At 37.6% G+C, this 19,542-nt stretch overlaps 3 protein-coding genes and 1 long non-coding RNA gene across 4 annotated transcripts; 3 read left to right on the forward strand and 1 right to left on the reverse strand.

Moving 5' to 3' along the window:
* The first annotated feature begins 1,424 nt into the window (after positions 1–1,424).
* Positions 1,425–2,372, forward strand: LOC147517986 (uncharacterized). Its single transcript, XM_086593768.1, has one exon. It carries the CDS (start codon positions 1,425–1,427, stop codon positions 2,370–2,372), a length of 948 nt encoding a protein of 315 aa, XP_086449894.1.
* Positions 2,373–2,495: 123 nt separating this feature from the next.
* On the forward strand, positions 2,496–3,443 carry LOC147517987 (uncharacterized). The gene has a single exon (XM_086593769.1). It carries the CDS (start codon positions 2,496–2,498, stop codon positions 3,441–3,443), a length of 948 nt encoding a protein of 315 aa, XP_086449895.1.
* Positions 3,444–4,899: 1,456 nt separating this feature from the next.
* Positions 4,900–5,576, reverse strand: LOC147517988 (uncharacterized). The gene is made up of 3 exons (XR_015213975.1): positions 5,419–5,576; positions 5,122–5,205; positions 4,900–5,026 (listed from the first exon to the last, which is right to left on the reverse strand). It is a non-coding gene; the product is annotated as an uncharacterized LOC147517988 (long non-coding RNA).
* A 9,910-nt stretch (positions 5,577–15,486) lies between these two features.
* LOC147517989 (uncharacterized) lies at positions 15,487–16,842 on the forward strand. Its single transcript, XM_086593770.1, has 2 exons — positions 15,487–15,702; positions 16,093–16,842. The coding sequence occupies exons 1-2, from the start codon at positions 15,487–15,489 to the stop codon at positions 16,840–16,842; spliced, it is 966 nt and encodes a 321-aa protein (XP_086449896.1).
* Positions 16,843–19,542: the final 2,700 nt, after the last annotated feature.

The raw sequence follows: 19,542 nt of genomic DNA on the forward strand, positions 1-19,542 counted from the left end.
ATATATGGTTCAAAGCTATCAAGACGCAATTGCTATTTGTAGATATGCAGGATCACCAAATCTTTTCATCACATTTACCTGTAATTCTAAATGGCTAGAGATAGAAGAATTCACCACCTTAGTGGGGCTAAAACCATAAGATGACCCATTAATTGTAGCTCAGGCATTTAAGATCAAGCTAGATCAACTCATGGACGATTTATGTCGAGGTCAACACTTCGGAAAGGTTATGGTAGTTATTTTCTAGATGTCTCTCCTTCTGTCTCACTGACGAATCTAATTTATTCAATTTTAGTTGAACTTCCTAATTAACTATATATTAATTAATATTAACATCAGCCAAAGTGGCTAATTATTTATTTTCATTTGGACTTTGAACTTCAAACTTTAGCCTCTAAGTCAATAGAGACTTTTGTTTCTCTGTCCTTATTACCTTTTTGTGTATTTAATCTAACTGATTTCCTCTTTGCAGTTGTTTACACAATTGAATTTCAAAAAAGGGGACTACCACATGCTCATATATTGTTGTTCCTGCACGACAAACTGAAAACTCTATCAGACATCCAAACAATCATCTCTGCCGAGCTGCCTGATGAAGTCGATGATCCATTAGGATTTCAAGCCGTAGTCCAATACATGATACATGGTCCATGTGGCACAGAAAATGAAAAATCTCCTTGCATGGATGAAAATAAATGCACTAGGAAATTCCCAAAGAGATTTTTTGCAAATGAAAACAACCATAGATGAAAAAGGATTTGCTGCTTACATGAGAAGAAATGATTCCAAATTCGCTATAACAAAGAAAGGGAAAAAAGTTGATAACAGTTGGGTTGCTCTGTACAACAGAGATTTGATCGTCAAATACCAAGCACACATAAATGTCGAATTCTGCAACCAAGGAAAGTCTGTTAAGTATTTGTTCAAATATGTGCACAAGGGTGGTGGTAAGAGCAACATTTGTTATTGAGGAGAACATCCAGAATGGCGAATCAAATGGAGAACAGGTTATACGTGAAGTTGACGAGGTCAAACAATATCAAGACTGTCGTTATCTATCAGCACATGAGGCAGCTTGGAGAATTCTCGATTTTCACATTCAATATCGAAACCCAGCAGTCGAACGTCTTTCATTCCACTTGGAAAACCAACAACCTATCATATACCAAGATAGTGATTATATACCTGATGTGGCAAATAGGAGTGGAGTGCACAACACTCAATTCACCGAGTGGATGAAGACAAATGTAGAGAACGAAGATGCAAGGCAATTGACATATGCTGAATTTCCTACAAAATGGGTCTAGGATGCAAACAGTGACAAGAAATGGACAAGAAGGAAATCAGGAAGAACTATAGGCAGGATATACTATACCCCACCGACAACAGGTGAACAGTTTTATCTTCGTCTACTTCTTAACACGATGAAGGGTCCAACGAACTTTAAAGAGATAAGAACAGTAAATGGAAAAGTGCATCCGACCTACAAGTCAGCGTGCCTCGCACTAGGACTGTTGGAAGACGATGGTGAATGGCATGAAGCAATCAAAGAAGCAGCAATTTCAACATTACCAAAAACATTGAGGCAAATGTTCGTCACTCTTTTGATGTACTGTGAGATAACCGATCCTTTGGAACTATGGAACATAAATTGGAAATTACTTTCTAAGGACATTCTTTTTAACGAAAGAAACAGACTCATGAACGATGAACTGACACTCACTAATGAGGAAATTCAAAATTGTGCACTCTACAAGATTGAGAGATTATTAAACAAGTACAATAAAAAACTCAAAGACTTTTCAGAAAAACTAATTCCTGACATGTCGAAAGAGTATGATGTTGGTAAAGGTAACAAATTGCTTCAAGAAGAGCTGTGCTACAATAGGGTAGCCCTCGACAAAGAGTTCTCCGAGCATCACAAACAGCTAAACAGTGATCAAATGAGAGTTTTTGACGCAATTATCAATGCAGTAGAGGAAAAAATAGGAGGCCTATTTTTTGTGTATGGCAGCGGAGGAACTGGGAAAACATTCCTTTGGAACACAATCCTAGCGAGATTGAGATCACAGGGGAAAATTGTGTTGGCAGTAGCTTCTTCAGGTATAGCATCTCTATTAATGCCTGGAGGAAGAACTGCACATTCCAGATTGAAAATTCCTATAGACATTGATGAATACTCATGTTGCAACATCGGCCAAGGCAGCCATTTGGCTGAACTCATATGCGAAATGGATCTTATTGTGTGGGATGAGGCACCAATGAATCATAAAGATGCTTTTGAAGCAGTGGACAAAACCTTGAGAGATCTGATGCAATTTAAAGATCCACAATCCAATACAAAAGTCTTTGGAGGAAAAACAGTACTCTAGGGAGGAGATTTTAGGCAAACTCTACCCGTTATCGCAAAAGGAAAAAGAGAACAAGTGGTCTGCACTTCACTAACTAGATCTCACTTGTGGGACCAATGCAAGGTTTATCTACTGACAAAAAATATGCGACTTAGAGACGAAGACCTTGATATAGAAATGGTTGAGTCCATATCCAAATTCAGCAAGTGGGTCCTCGATTTAGGAGAAGGAAAGTTGCCTACAATTGCTCTTAATAGTAACAAAGAGCCAACTTGGATAAAAATCCCAGACGATCTTCTCATTCCGCCTGGAGAGAACGGCATTAAAGAAATCATGTCTAGCATGTACCCTGACATTGAGAACAACTATACGAAGCTGGAATACTTGAGAGACAGATGCATTTTGACACCAAGAAATGATTGTGTCGACGAAGTTAACTCATTCGTCCTTTCGACATTGGAAGGAGACTATAAAAAATACCTGAGTGCGGACTCAATAAGCCCAATGTGTGGAAATATTCAAAATCAAGATATTTTGTATCCGACAGAGTTCTTTAATACGATAGAGTTGTCTGGGATTCCAAATCATGCACTCGAGCGGAAGCGTGGCATACCCATTATGCTCCTCAGAAACACAAACCCGAGTATGGGCATGTGCAATGGCACAAGGCTGATCGTCACTAAACTAGGAGAAAGGGTTATCGAGGCACAAATTATAACAGGAAGGAATATCGGAAAAAGGGTTCCCATCCATTACATCGTCATGTCTTCAAACGAATCAAAATGGCCTTTCATTCTAAGACGACGACAGTTTCCCGTAAAAATTTGCTTTGCGATGACAATCAACAAGAGCCAGGGTCAAACTCTAAAACATGTTGGAATCTACCTTCCTATACCCATTTTCAGCCATGGACAACTGTATGTTGTTGTTTCCCATACCACGTCACGAGAAGGATTAAAGATATTGATAGACAATAAAGAAAATAAACCATACGGTCATACAGAGAACATTGTTTACCATGAGGTTTTCAACAATCTATTAATAGGTATGTCAACTAGACATGATCCGAACACAACATCTCTTAATCTATGAATATATATTTAATACCACTGACCAAATGTTATTATCAAACTTTTCAGAATAAATTTCATAGCGGCTACACATGGAAATTGAAGAACAGCAAGCAACACAGCTCAATCACATGGTAAGATTATCAAACACAAATGTATTACGACCAATTGCACTCGCATACATATTTTTATTTTATTTTTATATCTAACTAAATTCTAATACATTCTTTTTATTGTGCACACATGAGATAATAATGTCAAAGCTGAAGGCATTGCAAGACATATATATTCTCATGATTATTTTTTTAATCAATTTTAAACACTATGTATTTTCTATTTCTATTACTGACTTATACATAATAAATTAAGTTGATTACCTTAGTAAACATGATACCAACAAGGTAACCCCACCCAACGATGATATATATCCCAATGGCATTTATTATTCCTTTTGGTCCACTCCGATCTGCATTTTTTATTTCCTCTATCTTTTAGGTAGATCCCTGAAACTCTCTTAACCCAATATCCTGGCTGTTTCCATTTTAGAAGCTTTCTTTCTTGGGAGACGTACTGCGACGAAGTAGATAACACAATAAATTTATTGTAGAGGAAAGGATAATTCGAGTTAGCAACAACTACAGAAAACAAAGGGGAAGGACAATTTTATTTAATTTAACCATGTATAATATGTATCAAATTACCTTTGGGAGCACAATACACCTTCGATCGACTTTTGGGTATTGTTTTAAAACAATGAGAAGCGACAATAGCTCTTGAACCGGATACTCCAGCTTTTGCAACACTGGCAACCCAAGGTGACAACATACCAATTTCTTCAACATACCTGACCATCAAACACAATGGAAGATTATAATTGAAAACAGTGTCTTTTTCAAAGCAGCATAGAAAGCATTTAACTGGCGTTTTATATGTGGGATGTGCGAGAATTAGTGTGTAATGTAAGTGTCAGCAATAAAAAAAAATGGGACAAATGATGATAGTGATGATGATGGTGGTAAAATGGAAGACATGGACCCACTTCCACATATCTGGAACATTTATGGGCTAAGCAAAATAGAATCCCGCACTACTCCTGATCTGAGACCTCTCCATAAGGTATGCCATCCTTCCAATGATATAATATCTGCAGTCCTTTTAACCTCATGAACAGAGGGTGGCTTTCCAGACCTAGTCATCATCCAGGGATACTCTTTCAGAGAACTAACCATATTTGGATGCTATGCTATATATTTGTGTGAAGTTGCATATACACTTGCCCCCCAAACTCATTCCTACCTCCGTCAATTAAAATCACCACACATGGCTGAATTTTTTTACTAAAAAAAATAACTTTCTATTGCATATAGTAAAAGTTAATTATTGACGGTGACCCTTTACCAGACCAAAAAGAATTATAACCATAAGAAGCAATTGAAAATAGCTCACCTCAATCAATCAGCCATGCCAATACAAAAATATTCCACTATTCATCCTTTGCCATTCTACTTGAGAACGACCAAGAATGAGCTGAACAGGTTTTCCCAGGATATGACCTTTTCTAATAGCCGTCTTATTCAAAGATTTTGCCAATGGACAACTTTTGACCTCAAAAGAAGTCATCCATCAATCAATGAAACAAGTTATATGAAATGCAACCAGAAAGTGAACAATAACATTAACAATATGGACTATGAAGTTACCAGTGACCCTTGAACCTTGATCTTCAATCGAGGATCCAAAAAGATAACTTCTCAGTAGGATCGGAGGGAATAGTCCAAAGGGACCTATAAGAAAAAAAAAAGGAAAAACTGAAATAACAAATACTAATTGCAAAAGTAATAACTAAAAAAAAATCAACCCATATAAACTAAAAGCAGTAGAGTAAGATAATAAACTATATGCGGTATAATAAGTTGATTTATAACTTAAAGAAAACTACAAAACCTTCTTCCTACAGAAATGTTTCAGACTTCAAATAGAATGTGATAATTACCAACCTTCTGGCTGATCTGACCAGGACGCATCCTGATCCTTCTAGACCGAATAAAAATGTCACCTTCAGACAAAGTATCCTTTCCATACGACCAATCCAAACAGTAATCCGACCCCCATTCATCCAAATTCCATATGTATATTTGTGTCCCAACCCCTCTAAGAGTAATAGTGTCGCAATGAATTACTCATCAAAAGGTGAAAATTCCTTTATAATTCTCAGATTATATTTAGCTAAAGGTCAGTATGAACGCGCTTAAGTCAAATTCCATCGTAAGGCCCTGCCTAGCATAGCTTACAATTGGAATTTCCAAAATCTACAGTCATATCAATTAATTAGATAAAGCAAAACAAGGAAAACAAACATAAGAAATTGGTGATAACTTACATCTTTGCCTTCATTTAATGATTGTGGCAGGAAACCTATAGATCTCGATTTGGCAGTCTGGGTAAGAACAATGGCATCCCTTCCGATTTTCATGGATCAAGTCTGATAATCACAATCAGGAATGTGCATATCATGGAGATGAGATTCACTTTCATGAGTCAACGTTAGCTTCAATATTACAAGATTAATCAGAAATTCAGAATATTGATATACTTAACGACACATTAGATTGTCTGTGGTGCGGCTATTCAAAGGCCTCTCTTCTCTCTCTCTCTCTAGCGTCTTGACTTCAAATGCGATATGACAGCCATTCCTGTGTTTCAATTGTATATAACATTTTGTTGGTTGGCAACATACAATGTAATAACTTCTATTTTGGTTGGGAACATTCAATGTATTCACTAATCCAAATCCTCGATTGAGTTACAGAATAGAATTGTAGCAAGGAGCTACCAGGCCTCTTTACACACAAGCCATAGAGAACATTCAATAACCCAAATTCCGTCATGTGACAAGATGTCCCAAGTTCTCTCTTGAAACTAGAGCAAGCATAAGCCCAATAAAAAAATGTATATGTAATCCTTTGTTAAGATCAGCTTAAAATTCTACTAAGCCGTTTAAAAAAGTAAAACAAACAAATGGCAATAATTACAAAATTGATCAAAGTGATTCACAAAATTAAGAAACCATTTTCTATGATCACCTACAAGTGTATTGATAACAGACCATACCGAATAGAAAACAATACCTTTTGGCTATGTTTTTGTAGTCTACAATTTCACATTCAATACAGTTGACATTTATTTTCAGCAACCTATCTATGTAAGCATATATGTGTTTAACAAATAAACTAGCTAAATCTAAAGTACGCTATATGAAAGATTAAGATAGCTAACCTTGAAGCAAATCCTTGGACTCCATTGTAAAATTTCACAAAGCACCCATGCTTTTCAATTTTTGTAATCCATCCACGTGTCACCAATCCCTTCGCAGCATCAGCATATGAACTAAGAATTTTCAGCTTATGGTTAAAATTGTAAAGGTCACAATATACAACCAAGAACAAGCATCAATCGTGTTGATCAAACCAAGCTCCAATACCCATTCAAAGTAATGTATGAAAATTGCCGGCAGAGTTAAAAAGAATTGTTTTTCCCTTTTTTGTGGAGGTAGAGTTCGTGACGCACAGGTACATGTAAATGAATCGGAGGATTAGCACATGCCACTTATCCCATTGTGATATCGAACTGCCCACGCTAATCCCTCAATTATAACGTCGAATTTAGTACATGTCCAAAATCTCATAGCCAAAAATGAATTTTGATCAGTGGCCAACATTATTTTGAAGCTATATATAAGCTGGATCACAAGAACAAGGGGTGATGCTCAGCAGTATTGAAACAACGTTACCAAGGCACAAAAATACTGACTCAGAAGTAAGACACTTGAAATAGCTACATGATGGCCAAGCACTGGGGTTGCTAAAGTGTTTCGAGCCAGAACAAGCAGCAGTCCAACAAATACACTTGAAAATGCTACAATAAGCACCCACCTCCCATCGCCATGGATTGAAGGCAAGGGGATCTTCGTATTTCTCAGGGTTTAGATGAATGGTAGGAGAGCAGACCATGATTTTCCAACCTGATGGAATTGTGTATCCTGTTGAAATGAATCCAAAATGTATGTGACAATGTCCCTATAAACAAGACATTACTACTTGGATATACATACGACAATGCATTTGCAATATGAAAAATGCACACTCCACTCAATTAAATTATAAAATAGTCCAACCCAAATAATTAAAGACAGTGTCCATACTTTGCAACTTTCCAATTTTGTGGCATCTCTAAGAATCCTATTTAGATAGGCATTAGAATTCAGCCCAAATAATTAAAGACAGTGTCCATGTTCCTATTTTGTGGCATCTGTAAGAGTCCTATTTAGATAGGTATTAGAATTGCTGCGGACACAAATCCAAATCAATTTATAAACATATTACAAATCAAAACAGAAAACCATATTCGAACAACAAACAAAATAGTCTATATAAAAGGCATTATGGAGAAGTAGTTTCTTATAACTTTTCTATCCTCCGAGTTAATTCATCTAGATAGTATTGGTCTATTAATTGACTGCCTAAAGGTATGTTTTCTCTATACTGTTCTATAATCATCAAACTATTTACCTTACACAGATATGTATGCATCTAACTTAAACCTAGGAACTAGATACCAATAATTCAATTCTCTTATTTCATTATTCTCAAGAACAATCTTTACTGCACAAACTTATTACAGACAATCGAACTTAAACCAACATCAATCAATATGACGTACGTGCATGTAATGTAATTGACTCCTGACCAATTTTCAGGAATATGGCTGAAAAAGAATACACCAAAATCAAGGAAATCAAAGAGTCCAATGGAAATTACAAAATCAAGGTCAAAGTAAGCAGAATCTGGGAAGCAATTGACTACACTGCCAATACAGTCAAAAGCTTAGACGCGTTACTGTTAGACGAACATGTAAGTATAAGCTAATCTTTTTATTTCACTACGTCAAACTCATACAAATAGAAGTAACATGATTTTATTGTTTAACAGGGAGATTAGATACATGCAAAAATTCCAAGTTTCATTATGGGCAAATATAAACCGCAGCTGAAAGAGATGCAAATCTACCACATCGAAGACTTTTCAACACTCAAAATATTTGACAATGTGACATACCGTCCAATGAATCATCCCTACATCATCAAGTTCAAATGGAATACAATCGTGAAGCCAAACAGAGAATTCGACACTCAATTCCCAAAACAACAATTTGACTTTGTAGATTTCACAAAGGTGTCATCGAGAAAAGACAACAAGCACCTAACAGGTAAAAAAAAACATATGTAATTAATCATAAATATAAGATGTGATGTCTACAAAGTATGTCTTCTATAACACAATTTTTTTTTCATTGTGTACAGATATCATTGGAATAGTCAGCACATGGAGCCAACCAGTAGAGCAGAAAAAGAAAAACAACACAGTATCAATAATGATGGAATTATATCTGAAAGATGAAAGGTGATAATTTCAATTTAAACAGTAAAAGTAATGAAGTTAACGCCTTCTACTAACAACAATTTTTTATGTAATTGTATAGGAACAATTCAATACAAGTGACTATTTGGGGCGAAAACGCAAAAATAATCAAAGATTGGATACTTAAAAACTCTTCAGGCAAAACTGTGTTAATAATCACTTCAGCATCAATTAGTGAATTTTACAGTAAGTCGAAAAAAAAATCAAATTATTACTGAGTCGATCATTATACGCAAACTAAATGAAAAATCCAATGTCACAGGTTCATATTCTCTATCTACAACATCAACAACGAAAGTATATCAGAATTCAGACATTCAAGAGATTGCAAATCTGAAAAACAGGTACACTCTGCTATAATTATTCACTCGAACAAATAACAAAATCAAATAAATAGAAAAAACTAACTAACTTATTTTTTTCACAGCGCAATAGAAGTTGAAGCACAAGAAGCACAAATGAAAAAATCAAAAACTATTGAAGAAGTAATCAATCACAACAGAAGATCTCTTTCGGAGATAAAAAAAATTCAGTAACAAATCTTTTTTCAGATGTAAGTTGTTATTATTATTATTATTTTTTTAGTATAGAAATATATTTATTACTATATTTATTTGCATTCAAAACATATTTATTTGCAGGAGACACATTTCACATGCAAGGCATCCATAACCAAGGTACTGCATGATAACGGTTGGTATTACAAAGCTTGCCCACATTGTGCAAAAAAAATCACCACCAATGTAGAAAGATACGAGTGCACAAAACATGGCAACGTGGAACCAATTCCAAAGTATGATACATGACTTTAGATTGTAAAATGCAATATTCAATTCTGTATCGACTAACTTTACTTTTAATTTGTAGGTACATCCTAAAGATGGAAATATAAGACAACACAGCCACAACAATGGCAACTTTATTTGAACAAGAGGCTTCATCTTTACTTCATAAAAGTGCAAAGGAATTACTCACAATGGAGGTAGATTTATACACAACTTCAAAATTATCATAAATTATTAATATTTAATTTCACGCAACTGATCATTATCTTACTTTAATTTTACAGGAGAATGGAACAGAGATTGCTGAAAAAGAGTTTGGAAGGCTAATTGGGCACACAACTATATTCCAGATAAGAGTAACAAGATTCAACAAAGAACAGAACAACAATTCACTAACTATTTCTAAAATCTTTCTAGTGAATTAAAATAGACAACACTGAACAAAATCAGAAGGTATACTTTATCTTAGTCAATAACAATTTAACAATATAATACATCTCTACACATTACTTACCATACACATTTTACTTTCAGGACAACTACGATGCAACACCAAGTGACAATGCATCTCGGAATACAAAAATAACTCATCAGATTACACATCATTCAAAAGCACATCTAGATGGAACTGTGACCACCATCATTGAAGATTCAAACAACACAAACGACGGAGAAGATGAGCAACCACCAACGAAAAGAATTTGAAGAACGAATGAAGATAACCAAGAATAATAATTTAGTAGCATATTTGATTTTATATTTATATTTGACTATGCAACTTAATCAATGTTAGTTGAGGAAACATCATACTGTAGTCCGTTATTTCAGTAGATTGTTTTAAACTTTCAATTTTTTTTATACTCAAGTTATTCTACTCTATATATTATTTGTTGCTCTAATTTTCGACCACTAGGCTTGGATTTGAACGAAATAACAACCTCATCAAATCCCTTACACCCCTTCTAATTCACTTTTGGATAAACAACAGTTCCAATCAAAATTCCACCATATTGACAAATACCAAAATTTCCAATAGCACATTCATAAATAGATTTTAATGACTATGGACTGTGGTGATGTTACTCTCAAATAAAGATTTCTATCATCACTTCACCATATAAAATATTCATGTATTATGATCAAAGTGAAGACTCAACACAAAAACTTGATAGAAGTAAAGTTTACTTCCCTAATAAACAACTCGACCTTGCAATACAAGGTTTCAAAAAACTTCTAAAACTGTATCTCAATCACTAAAGAAACAGAGCAAAAACCTTTATTGGGAGGGGGTGGGTGTTGGAAATGATATTGGTCAACCTAAGAATTTTGCAAGGTTAAAGTACTGCTATGTGAATATTTACACATTCAACGAACCCATTTTACAGAGCAATAGCAATAGATTTCTAAACAAAAAATCAAATCCAAATATACGGCTTACCAATTCAAAACCAATTCGGAATTCTGATACAGAACAATATTTCAAATTCAAAATCAACTAGAATTCAAAAATCAACAAAATCAACTCTATATAACACTAGATCCGACTACACAAATATTCGCTGATTTCTTCTTTGCAACAATCTAATTTCTTTCCAGTTTTCAACTTACAGGTATGTCAATTATTTTCTCTTTACAAATTCTTTCCAAAGCTTTACAATTGCAATGGATTCTAGAGTAAACTGTAAGATAAAAATAAAATAAAAATAAACGTGGATAACTAGAAAAAATTACCTTGAATTTACAATTCTTCAATGCTTTCTTTCCAAATTTTGAGTATATTTATCATACTCAAAGTCGTAGCATTGCTTGATGAAATTATCAGTAATGATCAACCAAACTAGAATAGTAGTACTTCCAGAGTGCCAATGGCGCGTATTTTTGAATTGTTGAATAGTAAAGAAATATCGCTATGTGGAATTTGGAATTTGGAAATACCGTTATGTGGAATTTGAATTTTTGAATTCTAATTATTTGGAATTTGGAAATACCGTTATGTGGAATTTGAATTTTTGAATTCTAATTATTTGGAATTTGGATTACACGTACTTTAGCAAATATTTGGAATTTGGAATATGGAATTTGGAATTTGGAATTTGGAAATATTTCTTGGCATATTACTTTAGCAAATATAATTAACAAATGTATCGGTAAATGTCATATCCGGAATATTGCATCGGCACGATAGTAGATATTATGCTAACATGTATATAAACTTATTCACAATTTAACGTACTAATTATGTTTAATTTTTTGTGTAGCAAAATATAACATGATAAAATATTTCCTATTTCAAGGAAAGCAATATTAAATCAGATACTGTTGCATAATGAAATTTATACACCACCAATTTACAAAACGGAAATTATAGGCGATAAATTTGGATCTCATGTGACTATAGACGTTCCTATTCTACAAGGAATATTTAAAGAAGATTGTGACGACTATGATAATTCGTCAACATTGCAAACATGTTATGGAACTCTGGAAGAAACACAAAATATAGCTAAAAATCAAGTTGCACAGGCTGCTCTCACATCACTTCGTGAATTGTACCAATTCGACGTCAGAGATTTCAACTTCAAAGAACTTAGCCATATACGACAACAACTTAAAGAAGCAAGGAACGAAATCAATCATCTGCGTCAGATTCATGAAGAAGCTACAAACAAAATCATACAACTTCAAGAAGCCAATGAACAGTTTCATGAAATAAATCAAGAACTGCATGTCGATATCATACATGTTAGACAAGAAAATAGAGAATTACAAACATCATTTGCTAATGTTGACATGACGAGTGATGAAGTTGTTCAGAAATCAACATTAGTGATGATGATGATCAGTAGAATAAATTTTAATTGAACTATTACTTATTTTATGAGCAATAATTAGGTTATAGATTGTGCCAAGTTTTAAACTTATCAAGCACGCAAATATATGCTTAAATTTATTACATGTTTGTGATTTATTATGCAATAATTTCTCAATTAGTTAAATTACATGATAATACACTTACTCCTATTACACTAATTTTTGAGCGCGGGTTTTTGTCGGTAAAGATAAAAAAAATGGATTCAAGTGGAATTTTCCTACTCATCGTCCTGCTCATCTTCTGATTACTATTTTTTTTTTATTACCATCTACGTTCTTTCTACTCATTTTCATCTTCTACGTTCTTCCTGTTGATTCATTGAAAGGTATTATATATCTCTTCTTTTTCTCTTTTCCTCATTATCTATTCATCCATGTATCTGCAAATTGACAACATCATACCACACTTCTATGTTTGTACGATCAAGTAAGGTGTATGATTGTACTTACCAGACTTACCTGTGATTTTTTTTTTGAAAGGAAGATATCTTCTATGTTTTATTTCCAGTTCTTCTACGTCCATCCTATATAATAGACATCATGGATTAGATCAAGGGAGCTAATAAGTCTCTTTATTATAGTCTGACCAATTACCATACCCTTATCGGAACATTGCAGCCACCATTCTGTGCAATCGGAGTAATATTATATACCTCCTTGCATCACTGCAGTTAACTTTCGTTTCATCCTTAAGTCAGAGTGCACTAAACTGATTTGTACTTACACAAATAGAAACACAATCATACACATATTATCATTTATAGGAAGATAAATTTTTCCGAAAATTAGATAGTCAATAGTACATACCTATTTATATGCACAAAGAACCAGTCTTTACGATAGTCGTTAACACCTACTGTATAGACAAGATCATTATTTAGATCAACAGACTAAGCGACTGTGTTGAAACACCTGTACTTACTATTGGTGCAAAATATATTGCATTAATCAATTGTACATACCTGTTTACCTGCACAAAGAACCAGTCTTTACAATGGTCTTAGAAGAAAACAGATGTTTTAGGTAGAACTACAATAACTATACGCTAAATTTGACTGACAGAATACCCATGCAGTCACTTACATATGCAGAAGAACATCTTGCTCTAACTAACTGCACTTTAGTAGCATGCCACATTAGTGCGCAGCGGGTAATCCACTTTGAAACGCTTGAGCTTGAATTCTAATCCCTTTCGGATGGCATTCACTAAAACAAACACTATGGGTATATGGGTAGAAACAAATAAGCTAGGTGATCTCCTTTTTATAAAGCACATAGATAGCAATAACAATATGTGTAGCATAAACAGTTCCACACGATATTTCTTTAACTATATTACTTTAGAAAATATAATGAACAAATGTATCGGTAAATGCCATATCCGGAATATTGAATCGGCACGATAGTAGGTATTATCTCAACATGTATATAAACTTATTCACAATTTAACGTACTAATTATGTTTAATTTTTTGTGCAGCAAAATGGATCATGATAAAATATTTCCTATTTCAAGGAAAACAATATTGAATTAGATATTGTTGCATAATAGAATTTATACACCACCAGTTTATAAAATGGAAATTATAGGTGATAGATTTGGATCTAATGTGACTATAGACGTTCCTAAATTACACATGCATGAATGATAAATGTTTTAACGTGTATGATTGATATATGTTCATAGATTGATGTAAATATGATTGTTGATACATCACTAATTATACATAAAGTATTATCATGTAGGAAAAGAAAAAAATAAAAATAAAAATAAAAACAAGTTTTAGTGTTTAAATGATTGAAATTGTTTAATAATCATAATAAATAATAAATACCCGAATTAGAACCGAACCTGTAGTGGTAGGATTAGTGACCATGGACATCAGCAGGTGGATGTGCCCGAGGCAGTTTAGGACATTTAGCCGCGGCGTATAGGATCAGAGCTAAGGCACATGGTCGCGGTAGGGAAACCCTACACGTGGAGAGAAGGAGACCACGAGATGGAGGGACAGGTGGAGGGCCTTGATGGAGGAAGAAACATATATAAAGAGAAAGAGGAAGAGAGGAAAAAGGGAGGCGGATTCATTAAGATACCAGGGAAGACCTAAGAAAAGAGGGGAGAGCGACCAATAGAGAATGAGAGGGGAATAGTGCTTAAGAGCTATTGAATAGTGACTATAAGAGGGATTGGGTTGTAACATTTGGCACCGTCTGTGGGGAAAGATACGAGCAGCATAGAAATGGCACCGAAGATAGCAGCGGGTAAACCAAAAAAGGTGAGAGTCCAAGATGCGATGCCGGAAGCAGAGATTGAGGAAGGGGAAGAATAAGAGGAGGGTCGAGCGGTGGAAGAAACACGGCTGATGCGAGAAGAGATCGAAATGTTGAGAGAGGAGAATGAGGAGTTGAGAAGAGATAGAGAGAGGGTGGAAAGAGAGGTCAGGGAAGAGCTAAGTGAGGGGTCAAAGAATGAGAGAGCTGAGGAAGAGGAGGAGCACGGGCCGAATCTGGTGGAGAACCCGGTTGCGGGACTAACAATGGAGCAAGTCCAAGAGATGATAAACAACGATCGAGAGGCGAATCTTCAATAGACAAAGAATCAAACAGGCGCTGCCAGTCAGGTAGTAGTTGGACTGAACTGCAACCCACTAGCGGATGCGATATGGACGTCGGAGGTGCCAAAGAGGTTCAATCAACCAAGGTTCAAAAGGTACGATGGAACTGGAGACCCAGCAGATCACATTCATCATTTTAGACAACAGATGCCACTCGGCAAAGAGTCAGCGATCGATGGGTTGCGGTGCATGATGTTCCCGGCCAGCTTGAAAGGAGGAGCCTCGGACTGGTATTATCGGTTGCCTTCCAAGAGTATAACTAATTTCCAGGAGTTGGAGCAAGCGTTCATAGATCATTTTATACATCAGAAAAAGCGAATGGTGGACATCGCGGCCTTATTTAACGTGAGACAAAGGTCGGCAGAATCAGTCAGAGAATATCTATGCCACTTCAAGGCCGAGACCTTGAAAGTGGAGAATTTGGATGAGAGGACGACACTGATAGCGTTTGAGAGAGGTCTGCGGCCTGGAACAGGGGTCCATCAGTCTGTTGCCAAGAATGAGATCGCGACGCTGCACGAGTTATATCCACAGGTAGAGAAATATATTTGATACGAGGACTCAATGCAGAAGGACTCTAAGAGGGGGGCGAAGGCAGTGTCATCGGTAGAGAAAGAAGGGGATCATAGAAGGACCGAGTCGTTGGACAAAGGTAATGAACGATATCGCGGCCATACATCACGGCCGGAAAGGAATAGGGAGATAGCTCAAAGGGAACAGAGGGAGAGGAAGCCATACCGCGAGTTAGAATATACGCCTTTAAACAGGCCGTTGAGTGAGATATTACCATTGATCAAGAACATGCAAGGGTACGAGGGACCGTGAACTGTACCTGCCGAAATGCCAAGCAAGCCTTACTGTGCGTACCACCAGGTTCGGAATCATGAGACTAATGATTGTTATGTGTTAAAGTGGTTAGTTCAGAGGTTGATAGAAAAGGGAATGATGAGGGAATTTATAGCAGAGGCCCCGAATGTGGAGCCGGTGCCAGCTCCAGGGAGAATATTGGGAACCATCAATGTTATTTTTAATGGAGAAGTCCTGAGCCATAACGCCCACAGAGACAAGATAAGAAGGGTGACAAGTATTCAGCAGGTCAATGAATCAAACATAGGATCGTGGTATAGCGCAGGGGCATTGAATGGGGAAGATAAGATTATATTTTCTAGTGCAGATCTCCGAGTTGTCGACACTCCACATGAGGATGCATTGGTCATTACGGTGGCAATAGACAATTACATGGTCAAAAGGGTACTAGTTGATTGTGGTAGTGTGGTGGACTTGTTGTTTAGGGGGGTGTTAAATGAGATGAGGATTGATCCTGGGCAACTGAGGCCGCCGCGGTCCAGTTTGTATGGGTTTAATGGGAGTGTCACGGAGCTTATGGGAAAGCTTTTGTTACCAGTGACGACAGGGCCTGTGACTGTGTTCTCAAGATTTATGGTGGTCGACTCCAACTCCCAGTACAACACGATCCTAGGAAGGAGGTGGATCCACGAGATGAAAGCGGTGCCTTCAACCTATTACCAAGTTATCCGATTTCCCACCTCAGTGGGAATGTATGAAGTTTGCGGCAATCAGGTGGCATCGAACAACAGTCATCAAGATACCGTTAAAAGGATAGTCCGCGGACCTGGAGGGGAATCATTTAACCCCAGGAAAAGACAGGCATAGCAATTACAGTGCGGGGCCGTGGAGGGGGAGGAAGAGGTTGCAACGGGTCCGAAGATGTTAGATGAAGTGGAGGTAGTGAATTTGGGGGCAGGGGAAGAAAAGAGATTTACATCAATAGGGGCAAATGTATCGAAAGAGTGGAAAAGTAAACTGGTACAGTGTTTGTCGGAGAGCAAGGATGTGTTTGCGTGGGGAATAGAGGACATCACTGGTTTGGACCCAGATTTTGCATGTCATCGACTGCATATGAGGGAGGATGCAAAGCCAGTAAGACAGAAGATGAGGAGCATGAGACCTAAGTATGCAGAAGGAATCCGAGAGGAGGTTGCCAGGTTGAAAGGAGCAGGAATCATAAGAGAGGTGGAGTTCGCGGACTGGTTATCTAATATAGTCGCGGTCCCAAAGAAAAATGGCAAGGTGCGGATGTGTGTGGACTTTACGGACGTAAACTCGGAGTGCCCCAAGGATAGTTATCCTATGCCACGAGTAGATGAGTTAGTGGACAGAACTGCGAGGTTCAAAATGTTTTCATTTATGGATGCATCCATGGGATACAACCAGGTTGCAATGTATGGACCGGACAAGGAAAAGACATCCTTAGTAGTGGAAGGGGGAACGTACTGCTATATTAGAATGCCATTTGGATTGAAAAATGCAGGAGCCACTTTTCAGCGATTAGGGGAGAAAATGTTCGAGAGCAAGATTCGAAAGAGGTTCGAGATATACATAGATGATATGGTGGAGAAAAGCATGTTAGAGGAAGAACACTTGGAGGGTTTAAGGGAGACCTTCAGTATACTGCGAAGTCACAATTTGAAACTTAACCCAGAGAAATGCACGTTCGGAGTCACCACGGGAAAATATATGGGGTATATCATGACGCAGCGGGGAATAGAGGCTAACCCCAAACAAATAAGGTCATTGGTGGAAATGCCTTCACCTCAAACGGTGAAAGAGGTACAGCGATTGGCAGGGAGAGTCACGGCCCTAAACAGATTTATTTCAAAATCATCCGACAAATGTAGGCCGCTGTATAGATTGTTGAGAAACTCCACAGATTTTACATGGACAATAGAGTGTGAGCAAGCGTTTCAAGAATTAAAAAGATATCTAGGGGAGTCACCCCTGTTGTCGCGGCCCGAAACGGGAGAGAAGTTGTATTTGTACCTGGGGGTCACGGAGTATGCAATCAGCTCGGTTCTCATTCGCGTGGTGAATAAAATGGAGAAGCCGGTGTATTTCCAGAGTAAGACTTTGTTAGATGCGGAGACTAGGTACAGCCGAGTGGAGAAGTACGCTCTTGCATTAATATTCTCAGCCTTGAAGTTGAAACCGTATTTCGAAGCTCACGCAGTGATCGTAATGACAAACTTGCCCCTCAAGCAAGCTTTGAGAGCTGAGAAATTAGGAAGGATGCTGAAATGGGTCGTGATACTGAGTTCATATGAGATCCAATATCATACCAGGATGGCGGAGAAGGCTCAGGCAGTGGCGGAATTTTTGGCAGAGTTTCATGCAGAGGATCCCACGTGGGGGGAAGAGATGGTCCTAGAGCCCGAGCGAGAAGAGGAACAGGATCACTTGAACCCATGGGATGAGAGGAATGGTTGGAGGGTATTCGCGGATGGATCAGCCATAGATGTAGGCAGCGGAATAGGTGTGGTACTGGTTACGCCGGAAAACAATAGGCTAGAACAAACAAAGAAGTTGGGATTCGCGGCTTCAAACAACAAATCAGAATATGAAGCTGTGATCGCGGGCTTGAGGATGGCGGAGGGTTTAGGGGTGAAGGAACTTACTGTATACTCAGACTCAAATCTAGTGGTATGTTAAGCGAACGGCGGATTCGCTGCAAGATGCCCCCAGATGGCGAGATATTTGCAAGTCGTACAGAGGTGGGCAGCGAAGTTCACACAAATCCGATTCGTACATCTAAACCGCGAGGAGAACCGCCATGCAAATGCCCTGGCCTATGTAGCCACAGCCATGCCAAGGTCAGAGGAGAGGATTATCAAAGTAAGAAAATTGGACAGACCAAGTACCGAGGAATCTCCGGAGATATTGAGTGCCGTAGAAGAAGAGGAAGGATGGATGGAGCCTATAAAACAATTCTTATCGGGACATGAGGTGATTGATAAGGGAGAGAAGAGGAGGTTGGAATAGGCGTCCCAGAGGTACACGCTAATAGGAGGTGAGTTATACCGCAAGAACTTCAATGGGCCATTACTAAAAATGCTTGGGACCGAGACTGGTGCAAGAAGTGCTCGCGGAGTTACACAGGGGAAATTGTGGGAGCCATTCAGCAGGCAGGACAACGACCCATACCCACCGGTTGCTGACACAAGGATACTTTTGGCCTCACATGAAAAGGGATGCGGTGGAATTTGCCAAAAGGTGTGAGAAATGTCAGAGGTTTTCTCAGTCTATATTTGCCCCAGCTGAGCCGCTGCACAATGTGTCTAGTCCATGGCCATTTGCGATGTGCGCCCTCGATATAGTGGGGCCGCTGCCCATGGCCAAGGGCAAGAGGAGATTTATATTGGCCGCTACCGATTACTTTACCAAATGGATTGAGGTTGTGCCGCTGTAACAGGTAAAAGAGGTGCAAGTGGTCAAATTCCTGTGGGAGAACATAATATGTCGGTTCGGGCTGCCCTACGCTATTATCGCAGACAATGGAACCCAGTTCACTGGTGCTAA

This window comes from Coptis chinensis, chromosome 2 (assembly GCF_015680905.1).
Source record: "Coptis chinensis isolate HL-2020 chromosome 2, ASM1568090v1, whole genome shotgun sequence".
NCBI classification, from domain to species: Eukaryota; Viridiplantae; Streptophyta; class Magnoliopsida; order Ranunculales; family Ranunculaceae; genus Coptis; species Coptis chinensis.